Source organism: Sparus aurata, chromosome 3 (assembly GCF_900880675.1).
Source record: "Sparus aurata chromosome 3, fSpaAur1.1, whole genome shotgun sequence".
Taxonomy (NCBI): domain Eukaryota; kingdom Metazoa; phylum Chordata; class Actinopteri; order Spariformes; family Sparidae; genus Sparus; species Sparus aurata.
The window spans coordinates 16,407,869-16,430,064 of record NC_044189.1 but is presented as its reverse complement, the minus strand read 5'-3'; the positions used below and the strand labels follow the sequence as shown (position 1 = coordinate 16,430,064).

The 22,196-nt window shown below is 41.6% G+C and overlaps 1 protein-coding gene across 48 annotated transcripts in view; it reads right to left on the bottom strand.

Annotated features, from left to right (window-relative positions):
* clasp2 (cytoplasmic linker associated protein 2) overlaps nt 1-22,196 on the bottom strand; it is a 65,388-nt gene that overhangs the window by 20,803 nt on the left and 22,389 nt on the right. For 23 of the 48 annotated variants that reach the window (XM_030412085.1, XM_030412094.1, XM_030412095.1 and 20 more), the window contains 16 exons: nt 11,932-12,072; nt 8,809-8,882; nt 8,601-8,693; nt 8,158-8,303; nt 7,437-7,572; nt 7,250-7,320; nt 7,030-7,089; nt 6,831-6,908; nt 6,540-6,707; nt 5,563-5,603; nt 5,067-5,219; nt 4,431-4,454; nt 3,991-4,008; nt 2,835-2,936; nt 2,458-2,484; nt 898-924 (listed from right to left, as the gene is read on the bottom strand). In XM_030412085.1, coding sequence (XP_030267945.1) covers nt 898-924; nt 2,458-2,484; nt 2,835-2,936; nt 3,991-4,008; nt 4,431-4,454; nt 5,067-5,219; nt 5,563-5,603; nt 6,540-6,707; nt 6,831-6,908; nt 7,030-7,089; nt 7,250-7,320; nt 7,437-7,572; nt 8,158-8,303; nt 8,601-8,693; nt 8,809-8,882; nt 11,932-12,072 — 1,359 coding nt within the window. Of the gene's footprint in view, nt 1-897; nt 925-2,457; nt 2,485-2,834; nt 2,937-3,990; nt 4,009-4,430; nt 4,455-5,066; nt 5,220-5,562; nt 5,604-6,539; nt 6,708-6,830; nt 6,909-7,029; nt 7,090-7,249; nt 7,321-7,436; nt 7,573-8,157; nt 8,304-8,600; nt 8,694-8,808; nt 8,883-11,931; nt 12,073-12,956; nt 13,211-20,392; nt 20,706-22,196 lie in introns of those variants that run through there. The other 25 variants (XM_030412093.1, XM_030412128.1, XM_030412130.1 and 22 more) reach the window with 15 other exon arrangements.

Here is a 22,196-nt window from a genome sequence, read left to right as displayed (position 1 = left end):
TTAAAAACACATATTTTGGACACTGAATTTAAGTAGGCAAAGCTGTTTTGCTGCCTTCAAATGTGGTCACTGACCAACATGAATCATGTTCATTGATGTCCAATTGATGAACGACTCCCTCTTTTGGTTTTCATGACTGCAGAAGTGAAAGAGTTCACGAGTTGTGACATGTTTTGAAAGATGAAAGGTCATTTTTTGCTGAATGGCAAGTTATCATCATCATCATTATTATTATTATTATTATTATTATTATTATTATTATTATTATTATTATAATAATAATAATAATGATAATGAGGAAAAGAAGGAGAAGAATCTTTGTTTATGTCACATATAGATTTGACGTTCTTGCTGTGAGGCAACAGTGCTAACCACAGCGCCACCATGTTAAGATATTGAAACAGTTGGAGGAAAATGTTGATATTCCCAACAATGTTATTGTACCTGCTTACCCGCTCCCTAGATTACTAAATTGATAGCCTTGGTTGCCTCTAGACAGAGTCGCCTATCAGAGGTGTCTCACATCTTGAATGCCAAGCTCATCATGATCACGAATTCCCATGTTGCAACCACAATGTCACAAATAACATTTGAAGGCAGCATTTTTCCTTTTTACGGGGAAAACATAAGTCTTATCAATCTTTAAGCGACATCCAGGCACACATAAGAGTGCAGAGACACAAGGCTTCCAAAGCAGTGTGTTTAGCATGAGCATAAAACAGCCATGTTAACAGTCTGTGACTACAAATCCCAGCATGCCTCAGCCAGAGTTCGCATTAAGTGATCTTTCTTGGTGCACGTGAAGGAAGGAAGGAAGGAGGGAGGGTCAGGGCAACAGATGAGAGGCAGTAAAGATAAAGAGAGCGGGTAAAAAAAGAAGTAGCGTTGTACTCTTACCACCAACAGGGGTAGCAGACTGAGATCCTGAGCCATTAAGCCCATTGGTTGGGAGGAGGGGAAAGCAGAAGCGAGGGGGAAGGAACAGCAGATTAAACCAGATGAATTATGGGTGTTAGCGCAAAAAAATAAAATGAAAAAGGTGTCATGGGGGTTAGAGCACAGAGTACAATGGAAGCGCATCCTGGTGTTCCATATCAAGTATGAAGGCGAGGCTGAAGCACTTTGATTAAATAAATCTAATCATTAAGGAGAAAACAAACACACACACACTGAACCAGCTGTAGATGATAGCCTGGGAAAAAGCAGTGCATGTTGGGACAGCTGTCATACGTATGAAGCGATGCCTGTTCACAATGAGGAAAGGAAAATGCCTCAAAAGTAAATATACTCAAAAACATCCACACACTCCATTACACGAACATACATAACACAGGAATCTCTCCAAGCCTCTGTTCAGCTGCCATTTCCTCTGTTTCTGTTAGGCTGTTGTTCCGAGTTTTAGCCTTTTATCTAAATGTCCAGATCTGATTGGTGCACTGGGCTGCAGTCCAATCACTGTCCACTTTCGAAAACTGGTTTCCAAGCTGGCACTGCAGCCATCACTCTAGTAAGCAGCAAGTATTTTTGGAGAGCAACAAGAACAAATCTGTTGAAGTATTTTTAACAACCTAAATCAGTGGTTCCCAACGATTTTCCTTCATGGAGCCCTGTTCTATCAACGAGCAAACTGACTGACCCCATGTCTAAGTGTACAGTTATATCAATACATTTAATGTATAACGATACAGAACAACTGATAAACTGTGCAAATAACCCAAAGAGTGACTGCAGGAAGTTGGTGTAAAATTAGTGAATAAAATTGATTATTTTAGGAATATGACCTCAGACATTAGTTTTCCCTCTTTCTTTTCAGGAACCTTGTACACAGTTTTATGTGTGCATGTTGCATTTTCTGTTTTTTTAATAATCATACATAGGTAGGCTTCTTTTTGGACAAATTCAATTAGGTCTTCTGACTGCTTACAGGATGAGGCTGTTAAACTCTGTGAATAAAGCTCATATTCAGGTTTTTATCACACCCTTTTCCTGTGAGCTCATATATTAAATGATATTCCTAACTTTAAAAATAACAATTGCTTTTACATTTTCAGAGCTGAATGAAATATAATGTACATGTATGAAAAAACACGTTCTAACACCCCGTAAATCAAAGAGGCTTCACAATCCCTTGTGAAGTTTTGGCGATCCTTAATGAGGTCAGGACCCTTAGGTTGGGAACCAGTGACCTAAATGACAGCCAGAGCCAGGCTAGATCAGCGTAAATAAGCTGTCCACCACACCATCCTCAGTGATGAGACACAGCATGCATCGGAAAAAACACACACATTAAATAACACACACGAGCGCACACAGACTTGCTCCTCTTTCCACAAAACACTGTGATCTGAATGAGAGCGATAGCAGGTGGACCACCATTCCCACTGTGGTACACTGACACACACACACACACACACACACACACACACACACACTCACTCTAACACACAAACAGAATACCTGGTGTGCAATCGGATTCGTCGGAACCTGAAGGCACAAAAACATTCACATGGAGCTTATCGTCACCGTGAAGGCAACAAGTCAAGAAACTCCACTCACACTCTCAAGAGGCTCTCCCTCCCTCTCCACACACACACACACACACACACACACACACACACACACACACACACACACACACACACACACACACACACACACACACACACACACACACACACACACACACACACACACACACACACACACACACACACACACACACACACACACACACAATTTTGTAGTTGTGTTTGTGTTGATGCAAGTGGACTTGTTAGCCAGAGTGTTTCACTCACATCTTGGTTTAAAATAATGCTGTGTGTTTTGGTACGTACGTTGTGACTGGGAGACCATCTTTGTGCGGCTGCGTCCTCGTGAGTCCACCTGGCTTGACACGCTGCTGGCGGTGGACAAGGGCTGCTTGGTACGTACACGGCCTGTGTGTATGCGGAGGGACAAATATGGTGAAAATACACACACAAAGGTACTGCTGTACTTCCTAGCACGTCTAGTCACTAACTGTTGCAGCTGAATGAAGCAGAGAACCGGCTGAGACACATATCCTGCAGCAGCAGCACGTGAAGGCTGCGTTGTTGAACTGCTTTGGCTCTAATATGTGTTTTCTACATGGAGTTTGCATTTAATAATGATCAATAAAGATGATGATGTGATTTTCCTTTATGTGCATTGAAAGAGGGAGAGCAGGGAAATAAACATACTCCCCTTCACTAGTTGTTTAAATTATTTTCTTGTTTGAAAGATATTCTGCAGATACAGACATTAAAACTGTAGTGACCGTCCACAGATTGTTTTCAAGTGTATTTTTTTTTTTCATGTTTTGGGAAATGAGACATGAGACATGCTAGAGCCACGCTTCCTATGACAGTGATGTGGCTGCACTAACCTGTTTACATGGGCGTCGAAATGAAAAGCAAGACATTCACGCAGGATACGTGTCTCAGCTGTAAGAAGCACTACAGCTGATGAAAAGCAGCTAATGCTGGAAGCTGTTTGTCAGACTTCAGATCCTAAACTAAACACCCAGATTCAGCCAGGTCAACAGACAGATAAATACACCAGGGATGCTTCAGTGGATAAGCAATCAGTGTCGATGAAAAATAATGAGCTGGGTCATGACTACTTTCAGATTTTAAGTATGTACTCACTAAGCGTTCCAAGTAATCTGATCACCGATCCACTTGCAAATGCAATTCTATGTTCATGTAAAGCCATTCTTTTAATCAAAATACTAATGAGAAAATAATCATGCACGATTAATGGTGGATCTCTGATGGTAATTTGTTTATGTTTTAATTTTCTACCATTTCAAATTGAGAGAACCACAGCACAAGAATCCAAATATACCGAATCTTGGTGGTTAATCTGCAGAGGACAACAAACTTGAACTCTAGGTATCAATTTTGTTGACTTTCCCAACTAGAACATCCCTAAAACATGCTCCCACACACATCCACCTAACCACAATCTTACCATTGTCTGACCTTGTCCCTACAGACAGACAAAGAAGGAGCAGGTTGTAAACGACAAATTCCACCTAATATGTGTATAATAGAACTACAGCAACACATCCTAGGCTTCCTCCTAAAACCTACATAGCTAAATGATGCAGTTTAATGCAGGTGTTTATGGTTAGATCATTCCTTTATTAAGAACAAACTGTAGTCAAGCAGAAGATGATCTTAGATGTGTAATTAATTTGATTTATGATGTTCTGAGTGGGATGGTGATACGAATGAGAGTTGAGCAACATAAAAGCTGACAGCAGGGGGCGCTGTGGCCACACACTGCAAATAAAGGAGCTGACATGGAGGAGTGGTGGACTGGAATGAAGTGAGGGAAAAAGAAGAGAAAGGAAAAAAGAAAAAGCCCGAGCGGGTTGTAGCTGGTGAAGCGGAGTGAGATGATCTTACCATCCGTTTTATCAGAGGCATCATCTTTAGTAGCAAAGAGAGAGAGTGAAAGAAAGAAACAAAGAGGAGGGAACAAACGAAGGGAAAGGATTGACATAAATTAATATTAAAAGGAAAAGATATGAAAGGAAAAGGAACCCAAGAAAAGAGAAATGAGAAAATGAACAGACAGCATCAGTAACCAGGAAACACAAAATAATGACAAGGAATAAAGAATGTAAGACAGATAAGAGAGGAGACACAAGAGAGGAGAGGAGCACAGTGTGTATTAGTTAAAGAACATCTGTCCAACAGAGAACCATGCAGATGCTGCGGTCAACATGGAAACATAGAGACAAACAAACACAGACGACGATTTTCATCTACACAACGTGCAAACAGAGGATATCCACACCGAAAACATATACAAGGTTGTGAGCAGGCAGTAGGTGAAAAGAGTAGAGCAGTGGAGAGGAGAGAGGCCAGTCCAAGCACTGAAGTGTGTAAGTGTAGGTCCCTTTTGATACAGTCGAGCTTTTACAGACTCTTTTCTCCAACCTGTCTGAAACTTGATCAGCACTAATTCTGAGCTGACTCATGCTGACCAACGTTTGCGCTCACTGATTAGCCGTCTAACTCGACTGACAGGGCCCTTACCCAGTGAGGAGTAGGAGCCAGGGGGCAGACGCCCCGCCGCCCTGGTTTGTCCAACGTGCCGGTGCTTAGCGACTGCTGCTGCGTTTACATCCACGTCACTACGGGAGCGCTGCAGGGAGGCCGACGAGACCCCACCCTTTGAACCCGCAGGGACTGATAGGACAGGAGGAGGAGGAGGAGGAGGGATGGGAGGTGATGAGGGGGGATATATAAATCACAAACACATGCAGGCACCACAATACACAAACACAATACTGATACATAAAGAAATACACAAAACCAGCCAGACACACATACGCATGTGTGTGCGCACGTGTGTGTTGAAACATAACGGAAGTGGCTGGACAGGGGCTGGACACAGGCAGATGTAAATGAGAATGATGGGAGATGACTCTGTAGGAGCTGATGTCATAATGTGTGTGTGCATGAGATCTGTATTTGAGATTTGTATTTGAGAGTGTGTGTGTGTGTGTGTGTTTCTGTGTTTTTGACTCACCTCGCCCTGGAGCTGCTGACCACTTAGAAGTCAGAGGCCGACTGACAGAGGAGGGAGAAAAGTAGGTCAGACCACAACAAAAAGACACACACAAGGAATCACAACAGTGGTTTCGTGCTGCGTGACCAACAGAAAATAAATAAATAACTTTTCTTTCCTCAATGACAAAATATAAACCAGCTCAGTCATTTCCCATGAAGCAGAGTGGCGTGAAATTACACTGCTGTCTACAAACAACATGCAGGGATCACCTCAAAAAGCTTCACCAGTCCACTTCAAATGTAAACAAATACACACTAACAGAGTTAAATGGGGCAGAAAGTACAAAATGAAAGTGGGTGATTCAGTGAATATGTGCATAATCAACTAGCAATGATGATTTTTTTCACATAAAAAACTGTCTCTTGTGTTGAAGTACATTTGTTATTCCTAATGATTCAAACCCACCTGTGGAAACCCCCGTGCCCTAGAGCCGGTGTTTTCACTTTTGTGTAAGTTATGCACAGAATAAATTCTTCTGATCAGTTATCTAGTTATGAAATTCTAATTGTTTTTCTAATTCTAATATTGTGAAAAAAATAACAGTAACAGTGTGTAGCCAACAAATTATTGCTCTTAATCTCTGAGTTTCAGCCACAGACAGCTAGTGAAATGCAGAACAGGCCTAAACAACAAAACCAAAATGCTGTGGTTAGACTGAGGATGTAACTCTCTGAATCTACTTCTATGAATTTGATTGTTCAACTTCTTCAAAGCTTTAAAATTAGTGGGGAATTTTGTCTTTTGAGTGGGCAGTTTTGCTGATGCTTAGAGCAGGAAAACTGACGAGATGAAAGACTGAATGAGATAGAAGGAAAGTAAACTAATTTGATCTATGTACACATTCTGACAAAAAAAATATTTCGCAATAGGCAGTCCTAAAGTAACCCTGGAGGTCTAAAGTGAGCTACAGAGGAGTAGAACTGAGCGCTGATTACTTGAGGCTCTCTTGAGAGGAGGACGAGGAGCGGTCACTCTGGGGAAGTGAGGCCACACTGCCAGAGCTCTTCAGGTGGGACTGGAGTGTCCTCTGGTACGACGGCTCCAAGGAGTTGTAGAGAGCATCAGCCTCTCCTGTAAAGTGGTTCCTCAGACCCCAGTAGGCCCTGAGAGAAGAAGAAAACGGAGAGAAAGAGATGAGGAAGGGGAGGTGAGATGTCTAACACTACGTTCTTATAATAATTCAAATTTCAGAAATGCCTCTGTGTGAATGTGTGTTTGTGTCTTACTTGCGAGCCTCTACTCTAGCCTCTGAATCTGCATCTCGAAGTCCCTTCTTGATGCTCTCGACCAGAACTGTTATGTGCCTTCATGGGAAAGATACAAAAGGTGCATGAAGTGTGAACAAGAAGAACAACATACTTTCTTCCTTTGTATTTTCTTCCACACTAATGTGAATCCTGTACAGTCAGTGTTGAGGGTCCTCACCTCTCTAGAGAATGGGTTTGCCATTCCTGTAGTAGAAGGTCCAAGAAATCATAACAGCGCCTGGAAGCAACACATTTTTGTTTATCATCCTCATTAACACAGAAAACATCACTTAATAGCATAATTTTGGGCATTTAATGAATTTTAAGCTGTTAATTATTTGAGACCTAATCATTACCACACTTTTTAGCATCAACATTAGTGTTCCTGTTAATCTCACCTTCTTACAGCCACAGACTTGGATGTGCAGTTACTGGTTATCAGCGGGATGAGCCTGGGGACGTGGGTGTGCTGCAGAGAGGGAGAGACGCAAAAGGGGGGAAAAAAAAAACCCAATTCAATGATCAGACAAAAATCATCTTCACACGACTGTTGAAAGAACTGATGCTCGTGTTTGCAAAACTCACTCGTATGATGATGCGGATAGCCGACACACCAGAGGTGGCCATGACTTTGGCACAGTTGGGGATGAGGTTGAACAAGACGGGAACGATGGCTTCCGCTCCATGGTCGAATTTATTCCCCAGCACTGTCGAGAGGTGGCTACAAGAATACACACAGAGAAATACTCAACAAATATGCTATGATCACAGAACACAATCAAAGTTGTGGGAAAAGCCATAATAAAGGTTGGGCGTAATCTGATTAATGTTCATTATTCTTTATTGGATCCCCACAAAGTGGTTGCCGTTCTTCTGGGGTCCTAATTAACATAACAACCACATAGAGCACAAATTAGAATCACGCAGAATCAATTAATGAAATTAGCTCTACACAAAAACAATCAACAATATTATACACCAATGCTATAACAACAATTGCCCATAATGGAAAAAAAAACTAAATGTCAAAAACATACATCTCAAAAGCTAAATAAAAACATGTTAAAAAACTAAACAAAAAGGTAATAAAGCCATGTATGGTTTATCAATATTTGTTTCACTTGTTGAAGCAGACTTTATTTCAATCTATTTGAGGATGTTAGGTAGTTCGTTCTGTTTAGAGGTTCTTTAACCTGTAACAGTGATGTTTTCTGCACGTGAGACAACTTCTTAGAAATGTATGGGTGTCACTGTATTTTTGTACCCTCCGGTGACTGCAGTGTCTGTTAAATCAATCAACACTCACGCCACAGTGAAGCAGGCCTCTCGGACAACTTGTGAGCGCAGGTCTTTAGCTGACAGTTTGAAGGCTCCATCTAGGAGCCGTAGGTGCTGGTAGAAACAGTCATAGGTGGGAGCACCCGCCACCAACAGTGAGCGGATCTTCTTCAGCTGCAAAAAAACCAACAAATTAAAAACACTGATCGGACAGACTCCAACAATGATCAGTCTAGGTGCAAAAGAGGTATTTTCTAGGTAGGACCAAGTACTCCAGATCTTTATATGTGATTCAGATGGGAATGGGCAGGGCTTAAACTGGAAGTGGGCAGTTATCAGAAGTTGCTGTATTCATTATTTATTTAAAAAACTATTTATAGAACATCATCAGACTTAAGCTTCAGACCTATGTAGTCTTTAGATTTAAATAACTGAAAAAAAAGAAAATGTGCAAAAGGTGAATCTACTGACAGCGCTGGCTCTCTGGTCCCAGTCATGTTTATCATCGGAGCAGATCTCCCGGATCTTGTTCAGGTTGTCCTCAAGATCCCTCGATGAGTAGATCTGCATAGGGGAGAAGGGAGGGAAAAGACAGAAATTAAGACAGTCTCATAGTTTGGTTAGAATTTGGTAAGAATGTGTGTAACTGTCTGCATTCATGCTCCTGTGTGTAGTGTACCTGGACAGTAGGGACGTCTGTGAATGATTTAATGAAGTCTTCTTCGTCAATACCCCCAGTACTTTCCTTGGACACTACAAAATCATAGCAGAGTTCATTAATATATGCGCTTGGTTTTACTCACAAAAAACACAAGCACACTTCCAATTGCATACACAGGCATAAAGGCACACTTAAGTCAGTGAGAGCAGCCTGCGTTTCTAATGGACTTCCTGGCAGTAATGGGCATGTCAATCATAACTCTCTAGGGGCTGGAGACTCTGTTAACCACACCTCCTACACCTCCCACAACTCCTAACTGGGGAAGCAGAGAGAGGAAGGAATGCTGAGACAAAGAAGGAAAAAAAGTGAGCAAGCTGAAGCTGAGAGCAATCTCAGAGGATGAGAATATCAATAAAAGTGACACAGCTTATCAAAAGAGCTGACATTTACAGGAGAAGAAGAGACTGAAGGGAAGGTGTAAACATGGAGGAGAGTTGAGAGTAAACAGAGAGAAAGATGGTGGAAATTCATCCTTTTCTTCTTTTCCCTGGAGTTAGTTTTCACATCAGGCTATGCTACAAAGACATGTCATATCAAAACTCTGCATGAGCCTCAGAGAGCTGGGTGGCTGGCTACACTGATGTAGCTGGCTTGATACCTGCAGGCACTATCCTCTGTTATTCTAAGGGAGTAATACGGTTGCAGCCTTGGCATGAAAGCCTGCTTTACAGCACTAATCAACATTTGTTATCACTTTTATTGCCAGTTTCAAGAAATGGAAAGGTTCATGTTAACAGGGAGAACTACTGGGCGAGACAGCTGCCAAGCCAGGGACCATCGCCCGAGATGGTGTTTCAACATTCGTCTGCGCGACCACAGTGGTGACAGAACCAGGTATCTACAGCCAAAAAATGATCTTTTGTGTCCTCAACCAAGTAGTTTTTTGTGCCTAACCGGACCATAAGCACAGCAATGTCACAACATGAAACTGGAAATGTAATCCTTAGAAACATTAAGTTGTTACTTAATATTAGAAAATATTTATTCTGGCCACTGGGTTAAAAATAATCGTGCTTGATCCTTCCAGATAAGACTTAGACTTTTTCAAGCTCTGGACTTTTTTTCTGCCAGTGATTGGAAAAATCGAGAAATCCGTCTGCTCTCTGAGTCCTGCTGTCAGGCGTTGCCAGTGTGTGTGGGCGTACTGTCATCTAAATGCAAATGAAGACAATGGGACCTCCCATCTTCGCCATAATCAAGCTAGCCTGATAGAGCTGAGTAAAAGAAAGCCTAACTAATTCCCTGAAAAACAAAAGTAGAAGAGGTGTATAAAAAGGTCAATGTTTCAGGGCTGTAGCTGTGTGTGAAATATACCCAGCATGCCCTTGTCTTCAGCCTCTAACAGTCGCTCCAAATCAATAACACTGTAATGATCCGAGAGACAAGAGATCACAGTCTTGTGTTTCCAACCAACAGAGCAGCGTAGCAGGACAGACTGCTCACTTGTAAAACACTTACACCTACACGTTTATGTGTGCACGTATGTGTGACATTGCTGACACATCAGAAGACTGCAGCAAATTCACTACACAGTTGTGGGAACGCAGCTTCCTTCCAATACAGAGGGAGAAAGGGACGGGAAGAATCGATACATGCAAACTCTCAAGTCGTGTAGAGGGAGGAGGGAGAACTCAAAGAGAGGAGGGGGCTCTCACAATGGGAGGGAGGATATAAACTGTTTCAAAGGCAGTTTTGAAACTGCCTTTTAAACAGGCAATTTCTGAGTCAAGCAAAGATATGAGGCTGATGATAAAAACATGAGAGTGTGTCAGATTTCTGAGGAGACACAGAGGGAGAGTGTGTCTCCTTTTGCTTCCTCTAGGAGTCTCACAGTCTTCGACCAGAACAATTTGTCCCTATTTCGTGACCACAAGTAACACACTGACAGAGAATCTAATATAGAAGGTTGCATCTGCATCCTGGAAATAGTTGAGCATCATAGAACTGTCCCTAAGGGCTTTTTAAGGTTAGTATGGACGACCAAAAAGGAAAAACACAAAGAGAAAAGAAACTTTGGTTCAATCAGTTCACATCACACCCAAATAGTGAACCACAATTTCACACTGAGAGCATGTAAAAAGTCTATTTCAGGTTGTACTTCTAAAAAAATATATCACATAACAATAACGATCATTATTCCTGTTCTGTTCCTGTGCTCCAGCTCCGTATACTGATTTATGTAATTCCAGCCTGGAAGTCATTCATGTTCCTTTCTGTACAAAAGTAAACAGCCATTTCCTAACAACAACTGGACTCTTCTAGCAGCAGGATGTCAAGTGTTTCTGTATTCATAAGCTGTACATAATCAATAGTGACATATAGAAATAAAATGTGATGCACACGGGAAAGTGGTTAAGGCGATTTTTACATAGATAAGGGTAAGACTTACCAAATGTTAAGATACTGATATTTTTAATTTGCCACTAGCTTGGAGAAACCACAGGCATACTAGCCATGAATGAGCAGTGGGGGGTAACACATAAGAGTATTCTTTTCAGTTGTAACAAGTAGCATAACGTGTTTGTTTAGCAATGCAAGTAATCCATTATTTAGTTATGTTTTCAAAGAAGTAATGCGTGACTTTAAAAAATCCACGCATTTCGCTCTTCATTTGTTGCTACAACAAACAGAATAGGAAAATCCCTGATGCAGTTGCACTGTTTCTGTTTCTCTCTCTCTCTTTTTGGCAGGCAGTGCGCAGCAGCCTTCGGATAACTCTGTCAACAAGCAGAGAAGGCAGACTCTGGTTTAACATCCCATGTTAAAACATGATGTACTGTAGGCTATATACGAGGCCGACCCCATGTTTTCTTGTTTTCATAGAGGTAGCTGTTTAAACAGCAAGGTCTGGCTGAAGGGTTTTCAATTTCAGTAACGCAAAGGTACCCTGACGAGTTACTTGTCTCAACAGGTAACATGGTAAGCAGTTATCTTGTAATGTAACAAGTTAATTTAAAAAGTAACAGTAGCAAAAAATGTAAATTAGTGATATAAACACCACTTTCTAAATACTGAAATGTTTTTTGCAAACTCTGAGATAACAGATGGACAACGTGTGTAAATGCACAGTACGTTCAGTACCTAGTTTGCTGCCAGTAGCGCTGGGCCTACGTGCAGCGGAGGACTCTGCTGGCTTCTTGGGAACTTTTGGGACCTTGAAGGCGGCCTGGGCCGAGGAAGAACGATTCCCATCCACGCTGTCATCATCCTCAAAACTACGATCTGGAGGGAGAGGACACAGGGTGTTAGAAGTGTTAATGTCCACACAAAATATTGTCATCAAAAACGGGGGAACAGTTATTTTTACTATATTCACGACATGCATGAGCACCATTAGAAATTACAAAAAAACCCCCAAAAAACCTTACTGAATTTCTCCTGAAACATTTCAAAGCACCTTGGTTTTCATTTGCCACTTTTATGTTGAGCATTAAGCAAAGTAGAGAGAAGGATGTAATCCACAGAGAGCTTGGTCAGGAATCACTAAATCAATACTAATTACACACACACACACTGCTGAAGAAGAAAGGCAAACCCACACACATATACGATCACATCTGACTACCCAAAAAACACAGCTGATCATCAAGATGTCCATCCGTGCAACCGGTGACTGACAGATCTTTCTGGAACCAAAGTCCCTCGTGTTGCAATAAATGCTAGCAGAAAATAGGCTAGCTAAAAAGCTAGCATTGAAACTTGAGACACTCTTGCAACAATAGTGCAGCATTTTGGTCGTAAATCTACCACACACACACAAGCACAGGAGTCAACTGTGGAGATGAAAGTGTTGGCAGAGGAATGCAGTTGCGCTCCAGTCTCTCTGACAACCAGCCATGGAAAAATGCGCCAAAGCCACCACCCCACACCTTGACTCATACATCAGTTTACCTACACACAGGCAACATGCGCAATCAATTGACAGGCGTGTGTGTGTGTGTGTGTGTCAGTGCATACAAGCCAAATTTACACTGTTTAATTGCTGAGCATATTGTGCCAAGCTTAGTAAATGCAAATTTGATATGCAGAGAAGCAGACGTCCTTTACCGTGAAACAACTAAACACAGTCATCGATACACACACCCAGCTTCAATCCCTGCACTCACAGTCACAGATCCGCTGGCAGATAAGACGCCTCATCCTTCTGGGAGGGCGTGGTATTGGGGTCCCCCCTCTTCTCCAAGTTGTACCCCAAGACACATACACACCCCTCACACACACTTCATTGAGGGGGGCTACAGCTGCACGCACAAACACCTCACATCGCTGTCCGAAAACCCCTCCACCCATACAAGTGCCGGCATTTTCTTTCACTCTCTCTCTCCATCATCGCTCACTCGCTCCCTCCCTCCCTCTCTCAGCATCTCTCCTCCTTCCCTCAGCAGCCTCACAGCCAATCAGACGGGAGGTGACATCATAGTGTTGCAGCCAGTGCAGAGGCAGGACTATGAATGTGTGTGTGTGATGGGAGAGAAAAGGGGAGAGCGAAACACACACAAGGACACTCCAGGAATATTAACAGGGCTGTGTCCCTGCCAGACCAGCTAACCTAAACTCATTACCATTGACAACACACCCTCTCCATCTTCCTTAACCCAAACTCTCGAGATCCCTCTCACAGGACACACACAAACACACACACACACACAAAATTGTCAAAAACATCCTAACACACTTCTCTGCTGTTTTTTTTACTCATGAGACAAGATACACATTATTACATACATATTATTTATTCAGTCCATCTTTCTTCATATACACAAAAGGACAAAGGATGATGGAGCAATGATCAAAGGCGGGATGTGGGGAGGGTGAAGGGTGGAAGACCACACCCCTCCATCTGAGGCCTTGACCCTCCCACAAACGCACACACAGACAGTGATATGTTTTTGAACAATGATGTTCAAGTGTCAACGTTCAGCTTTAATTTCATGGTGTTTGCATCCACATTAAATGGAGAATCTGTAGCTTTTTAAAGTTGAACAGTTTTATGGGATCAAAAACACATACAAATTTACTGCAACTCTAATGACAGTCATTCTATTTATAACTAAGGTACTTTACAACCAGTGACTGACTAAACTCTTTAACCCACAGACATCAGCAGGGGTCAGGGGTGAAAAAGGTGAGAAGGATACGACCCCTCTCAGGGGGTCCAGGGGCATGCTCCCCCGGAAGAAATTTTTATTTTTATTTCTTTTTAAGATTTTTTCTGGCATAGACACCTTTATTAAGCAGTAGACAGATAGGAAATATGGGAGAGAGAGAGGGATGTGACATGCAGCAAAGGACCTCCGGCTGGAATCGAACCGGGGTCGGCTGCGTATATGGCATGCGCTCTAACCAATCAACCACCTGCGCGCCCCGGAAGAAATTTTTGAATATTTCATATTTAAAAGCATCAATCTGATGCATTTTGAGAGAAAAATCAAGCAGAATTACAAGACAGAATGAATGTATAATAGTATCTATCTATACATGGTCACATTATGCTATATAAGAAATGAGACTGACAACTTCTCTCATGAAATACGCAACAGCACAACTTTAATAGCGCAATCTTCCGCAGAATGAAAAAAGCAAGCCCTTAAAAGAGTGTGTTTTGACAAGACCAACATGGATTTTGAAAAAGTTGCTGTCTCTCTGCTTGGAAGAAAGGTGCTGGCAACACGTGTTGATGCTATCACCTGCACCTTCTTCCTGTGCACTTCTGTTTGACAGTGTGCCTGCAGTGCATGGCTGCCCTTGTTTGCATAGTTAATAGCCGTTTTTATACTGGGCAGCAAGCCGCCAATTCGGCTGTCCTATTTGCGACTAGGTCCGCGGATTTAGACAGAGGGCGGTAAATTGGAGGTATGTTCTGGTCCGCCAATTTGCCGCCTCGGAGGCTATCTAAATCCGAGGCGTCGATATGCCGGCTATTGCTTGTATAGAGGTGGGCGGAGGTGTCGATGATGTGCACTGTTGTGCGACCCACAGCCGGAGGGTTTTAAAACCAAGAAACAGCTGATCACAGCAGTCAGTCCATCACTTCACCCGCGGGCATTAAGATGAGCAACTGGACAGCCGCTGAGATCCAGGAGATGCTAGCGTCTCCTCAGTCTCTGTAGCTGTCTTCATTGTCCGCTTGTTGTTGTAGCGGTAAAGCTACGAACGGTCGCTACTTTCAAATTAAAAGCCCCCTGCTAAGAACCCAGTTCTAAACTCTAGTGGGGTGTAACGTAAAGCTCTTATTTTGAAGACAAATTCATTGTCTTTCTGACAGAGAATGCAACGTACTTTACGTTCAGCCTCGAGTCAGTCCCCTCAACTCAGCATCATCGACACATCTTGAAATGAGTTGTTTTTTATCGAATTCAAGGCTCCCTTAAGGTGCGCACATGTTCGCAGTTCACTGATAATCTCTGGTATACTCCATGTCCCCCCCCCCCCCAAAAATAAAATAAAAAATTCTCGTCGAAACTACACGATTCACGTAGGTCACCTATTTTGGTTTGAAAACGGCGAATTTCGCCGAAAGGTGAGTGATTTTCATGCCTGGTTAATAGCTGATGCTTTTTTCTGCTGTTTATTATGTTTTTGTTGTCATTTATTCCACCCTTTGTGCCAGGGAAACAAACGGTTTTATATACTCTTCTTTCACGTGAAAATGAAAACTTCTAAAGACCTTTTAGCCTGCTACACAACTATCTACTCAATGATCATCGTTTTTAAATGCTTTACTCGCCTTACAATCTGATGGCAGGAATGTCAAGAGCCAGTAGTTTAGGAATGTGCCAGCAACAACAGCTAAAATCATCGTCCACTGCTATTGATGAGTGTCATCTTACTTTGCTGATGAGCCGCTAGCAGCCAACAAGATGAAACTCAGTCGATACCAATGTGGAATAAATTGGTGCATCTCTGAGGTTTGGTCTTCCAATTACATCATATGAGTGATACTTCTGTTTCCAATAGACAAGTCATAGCATGCCATCCTAGTGTCCTAGATATCCATTATGGGTCAGTATCAGGGGTCAATGTTCAAAGCACCATAACACCATTATGAAACAGGCTCTAAATATACCTTAAATGAATGCAGAAGGTATAGACGTACAGTTAGATCAGGGACACAAGTAGAACTGAATGATTTCACAGTATCAGACATCAGTTTCGCTTTCTAAGAAAATTCACGGGCCAATTATAGCAATAATCAGCCATGCATGGAGGGTCTTAGCATTGATTAGCATCCATGTTAGCATGATTTGCATCTCCTGCTTTTGTCCAGTCAGACCCCATGGGAGAATATGTCTCTGGGTGAAGGGCAGAGCAAAGACACCAGAGAGAAAGAGAGATGGGGGGGGGTAGAGGATCCCTCAGAGAGCAGACTGCACACATGCTGTTGCCATGGCGACCTGTGCAGACCAGCTTCTCAGATGAATAGAGCAGCAAACAGGGGGAAAAAAGCCCACTTGCGCAGACACAACCACACAGATCCAATTTAGTTTAATCAACAGTTGGATTCACTGTTTATTCACTGACTTCGAGTTAGTTTATCAAATCAAAACAGAATCTTATTTGACGGTCAGGAACGGCTGCTCCAGCAACACGCAAGGTACACCACATTACCAAATAATACGCCACAACATGTAGTTAACAAGCCTACACAGGCATACACACGCAGAAACTGGCACACATACACCTACACAAACACACACACACACACTGAGAGATATCAGATCCAGCATGTACCAGGCAGCGTTGCCATGGAAACTCCAGGCCGAGCTCCCCTCCTCTCTCCATTTGAGTCCAAAGAGAGGAGTGACATGAGGAGAGAAGACAACTGACTTAAATATACAAGTGTGATAGTTGACCAGACATAATCAACCAGTGGTCAAGTCAAAGACATGTTAAATAACATCCCCAAAAACCTGCACAAAAAGCTCAGGTGTGTCAGTACCCAATTTGTGTGGAAATAATCCCAGAAACCCAAAAATAATCTAAATGGAGGAAGTGAAGTGAACCACATGATGCATTGTTGTTTCGATTCTCCATCCCAATTTAAAAAGAAAAGGGTCAAAGGAAAGGGGAAACATTATTTGCTGATTAAATCACAAATCTGTGATCAGCAAATAAACATTCAGTTTTGGCCACAAGGGGGCAGCACTAGCTCTGTTCTAACCAGCGTGTTCCTATGGTTCCCACATCCTGAATAAACCTCAAAACACAGAGGGCATCTGTTTTTGGCATCTCACTGCATTATAGACAGGAAAGAGAATCAGAGCGAGCGAGTGTGTGCATTTAATACCCACGAGAAACACAGAATTAAGTTGACAAGACGCACTGAATCTTCCAAGATTTAACAATCAGTCTGGAGATGAAGTCTGTATCTAAGGATGAATCTTTATAACCCGACGAGAAATTTAGTGGGATAAATTTATGACGACAAATTTTTAAAACTGATTTAAGATACTGATGTCAAAGTAAATCACATTACTTTCCTGCTCACCGGTTAGAACAGCAGTTACTGTTAACTCTGTAGTGACAGCAAGATGTAAAAGTTCTTGAACTTTATATTAAAACAAAAAACAATGGTATTGATGTAAGTATACAGTGTGCAAAACTAAATTTGATCAGCCAATTGCACACATACCAAAAGCCAACACAGTGCTTCCATCAGTGTAAACCTATTTTCTGTCACTAGTAATCATAGTCACATAATGCAAACCTTGCTTAACTTCTATAACAGAAATGCCACTTTCTATTACAGAAGGTTAAGCTGTTAAACCAAACGGGACATCCACTCAGCTGCAGCAGTGAAGACATCATCACCCACATTACAGCTGAAAATCTCAACATGCCACTCAGAGCATAACCAGATATCTTCTGTGGAATAAGACTTACTACACAGAGAGCCTGTGTTTGTACTACTCTAGAGTAAGCTGCACGGGAACAGGCAACATCACATATTCCCACTCAGGAGCATGTGACATTGTGCAGAGTCCCATGAAGAAGATGACGCACAGGAGAGTATTTTGTCACTGACTGCACAGCCCTCAGATGAGAATGACTACTGGTGAAAAGGAGAACTTGAGCAGCGCTGTGAGAGCTGGTACAAAGCTGCGGAAAAGTTCATGACTGCACCAGATACAAAGTTAACTAGAAGAAGTAAGTACGTTTATAGAAAATGAGACTATAGAACTCTTCCACACATGCAGTCTTTCCCATTTCCTTTATGGGATCATGTGTGAATCAGAGCATGGATCGATCTGTCATCAACTTCCCTCCTCAAGACTGAGTAGCATTTCAGGGCAAATGCTGGTACCAGTACGTCATGGATGACAGCAGTAACATTCTAGGTAGAAGCACATAAAGGGTAACGTCATTCTACTAAAAGAGTGGGCGATCCAAAAAAGTAAAAATTAATTTTGTCTTAAAATCTAGTGATTATTGTTAGGGAAATTGCGTCTTCAGCGAGGGCTAAAACTAAATGTAGCATAAATATAAAGACATTAAATTCATGGAAGAAATGTGTGTTTGAAAATTATTAAGATGGAAAGCTTTCTTATCAGTGCTGATTGCTGTCATTTTAGATGTTTCACTTTCAACCACACAGTTGTTTCTGGGACAGAGAGGAGAGATGAGATAGAGAGAGAGAGAGAACATTTGAGGTTCAGGCCTGGATTAGGAGACAGACTGCTCCATTTCCAGCACAGCTCAGGGAAAAGGAGCTCCTTAAATTAAAATGAACACACACACACAAACACACACACACACACACACACACACACACACACACACACACACACACACACACACACACACACACACACACAAACACAACACACACACAAACATAAACACACAGGTATAATTTGAGTCCCAATTCCAAGTCGGGGAGAGGGATAAACCATAATATTCAGAGGAAAGCTTTGCCATGGCAACCAGCCTAGCCTGGAAACGGGGTCACGGTTTCCTTTGCAGAGCCTGAGATGCACTGAAGCAGAATGAGCATGTCTGCGAGAGGGTGAGTGTGTGGTTGAGTGTGTCAGTCCCTGTCAACACTGACATACTATGCAAGCAATGGAAGCTGCTGCTGATGGTCAGTTTGCAAGGCACCCAATATCTCTGGGCTTCTATGGTGTGTGTGTGTGTGTGTGTGTGTGTGTGTGTGTGTGTGTGTGTGTTCACACAAGCACATTTTCAGACCACACCAAGTAACATTGAGTAAGCGGTGAGTGATGCGCCAGCGGCACTGACATGCTTTACTTTCTAATAGAAAAACTTCAAAAATGAGCTTTGTTCCTTAAAGGATGTACACAGACAATTAATAATCAATTAATGTCACTTTAAATAATGTCAATGATCAATGTTCTGGGTTGGTTCTGTTTTATTGTGTTCAGTCTGCATCGCAGGCTTTTATCTTGTGCAGGAGGTTAAGTCACACATGTTTGAAGCTGTGATACAATGTTCTTTTTTAAAATTATTTATTCATTTAAGATTTGTAGGTGTTTGTGTGTTCAGTTGTGATCTGATATTTCTAGGGTAAAACTAGGCTATATGTCAGTCTGGAGTAAAAGATTTGTGCCCTTCGCAAAATGGGCTGCAATTAACTTTTTTAAATTGTCGATTCCTCTATTATTTTGTCGATTAATCAATTGATTACATCAATGACAACTGTTAACTGATGAATCATTTCACAAATTAAACATTTAAGTACTTCCTGGAGATGTGAGAAAATAAAACAGCTCTTGCTCATTGTGCTATAAGTTACTTAATACATATGAAATATTTTTTTTAATATTAAATTATGTTTTTGTGTATGTCTGTAAGCTAAAGATGTTTTTTCTCATTAATTTGAGATGTTTTAAGGGATGTTATTAGATCTCACTAGATAACATTAAGCAGCATTGTGTGAACTTCTTAAAGGAGAAAGAGACAAGCAACAAGCAGGCTGGGCCATAATGGACCGTATCTTAACAGTGGTCATTTGTTCAAAATCAACAATCAGCTGTCAATCATGGATGTTATTAACAGAAGTAAAATAGGTCAAATAGAAGAGCAAAAATGAGAGGCTACAGTGTGTTTAAAACCAAACAAAATACAAAAAATGTAAATGAATTCCAACAGAATGAGCATTCAGCCGGCTTGTTAAAGGGCATACTGTGCCATGTAACCATGACTGATACCCTGGGTTCAAGTCAGGCCTCAGGCTGCAAGTCATAACTGCAAAAATCTCTCCCAGGTATGTCTCCTCACTTTCATATGAATTTACAGAGGAAACAAGAAAAAAAAAAAACACAACAGACCCTGGCTCTCTATATAAGAACATAGACACACACATAAGCGCAGTGATGGAAACATTTTAGGACACCCCAGTTTTGCCTTAAAAACGTACACTAACATGCAGATTGAGCCTATATCTGCGCCAGAGCATTTGGGGTGAAAGTGCTCCTCTGAGTTTAAGCTGATTTAAATCTAAAAGCATATGCTGACCAGCCTTTGTCTGAGTGCCAGTATGCATGGCCAGATCAGATTAAAACACACACGAACACACACTTACCATTGCCATCATCATCTCCAACTGTCATGGTTACAGTGTTACTGGATAGAAACTTCCTTGTTAGATCTTAAAAGGATGCTCCTTCACAGTTTTTTGCTTGCGGAGCCAAATCGAAGTCATATAGTTCGTAAACGTACGTAAACTTCCTGTTGTCTCCGTCTGTATTCGCTCCCCTCCCTCCGTTCTCTCCTTTGTTTTCTCCTCTATCTCCTTTCCTCTCTCGATTGTTCAGTCCCTCTCTGTCTCTGTCATGATGAATCAGGGAAAGGCAGTGATAGGCACCGCGCTGTGACTCGCCTACTGCGAGAGATCTCTGTCAGCTTCCTCCCCTCAATCCTTTGCCCTCCCTGCTTACCTCCCTCCCTCCCTCGCTCCCCTTTTCTCTCAGTAACAGCTGCCTTAAACCCTTTAGAGCACACTCAAAGAGCTGGCCTAAAAGAGATGTGGGGCAAGGGCAAGTAAGAACGAACTTGTGTGTGTACGTGTGTTTCATCCAGTGTTGTGTGTTTGCGTCCTGTAATCACAGGTTTTTTTTTGTAGGTTCTTGAAGTCTTTAGAAAAAAAGAACAGCTCATGCTCATCACGCTCAGTCTGTGGCCTTCCACGACCCTGTTGGTTGATTTTCTCACCAAAAATAGAAATGACTGTGAGCCTCGGGCTGACCAATGTTACTTGTTGAGTGCCAAACATGAAATCAGAAGGCACAAACACAGCCTGGGAACAGATTCTAACATTATTTGTTTAGTCAGCTGAAAAAGAGCTTTTGTTCATTGATAAAAAATTGCAGCCATTGATCAAGCAAAAATGTCAAACATTTGTTGGTCCAAGCTTCGCAAATGTAAAGATTTGTTGCTTTTTGTTGTCATTTGTGATCGTAAATGATGAGTTTTTGGACTGCTTTAAAAAAAAAAAAGTTTTGTCATTTTATAAACTAAACAATTAATTAAATCATGATGATCATGAAAATACTTGGCACGTTAATCGCTAATTAAAATAATAATTAATTAATATTTGCTTTGTATATTAAAGAAAGTGAAGTCAGTTTAATATTTCAAGAGACAACACAAACCAGAAGCTGAAACTATTAGTTGATTAACAGACAGCAGATCAACAATTTAGTGATTTTTCAAGCAAAACTGACAAACATTGCCCAGTTCCTGCTGGGGATTTGACAATTTTCTTTTCTTTGGAGCAGTTTTTAATTAAGCATTTGGTTGGAAAAATGTTGACGGTGATCTGATGGTGATGTCTCATGTTCAACAAACCAAAATTAAGTTTACTGTCACGTAACAGGACAGAATGGTAATTTTGCAATGTTTTGCATAAAAATGTACTGACTGATTAATTCATCATAATTTTGCTCTCAAACTTTCATCATTTATCTACATCTTTTATTATTGTTCCTTGTTATTGGTTGGTTGCCGGATGTAAAAGGGAAATGTAAAGAGGAAACTGTGTTGGATGCATTTTTCAACAATCAAAAAAAATCATCTGCAGATTGATCGATAATGAAAGAAATCATTAGCTGCAGCTCTACCTGGCAGAAATTCGAATATACCAGTGATTTAGTGCTGTGATATTTCGAGCAGGTGACTCTAGCATGACATGTCCCAGTAGCTGAGAAATAAGAAAGAAAGCAGCTTAAGTACACTTAGGATGCCAGCCAAGACCCAACAGTGAGGCATGCTGCCAAAGTTCACCCTGGTGAGCATCTGTAGTTACTTTCACTGCACGTTTACTCAGGGGGTTAGGATATGAGTTCAGCACATATGGTCCGACTGTGAGAAGATTTTAAAGGAGCTAT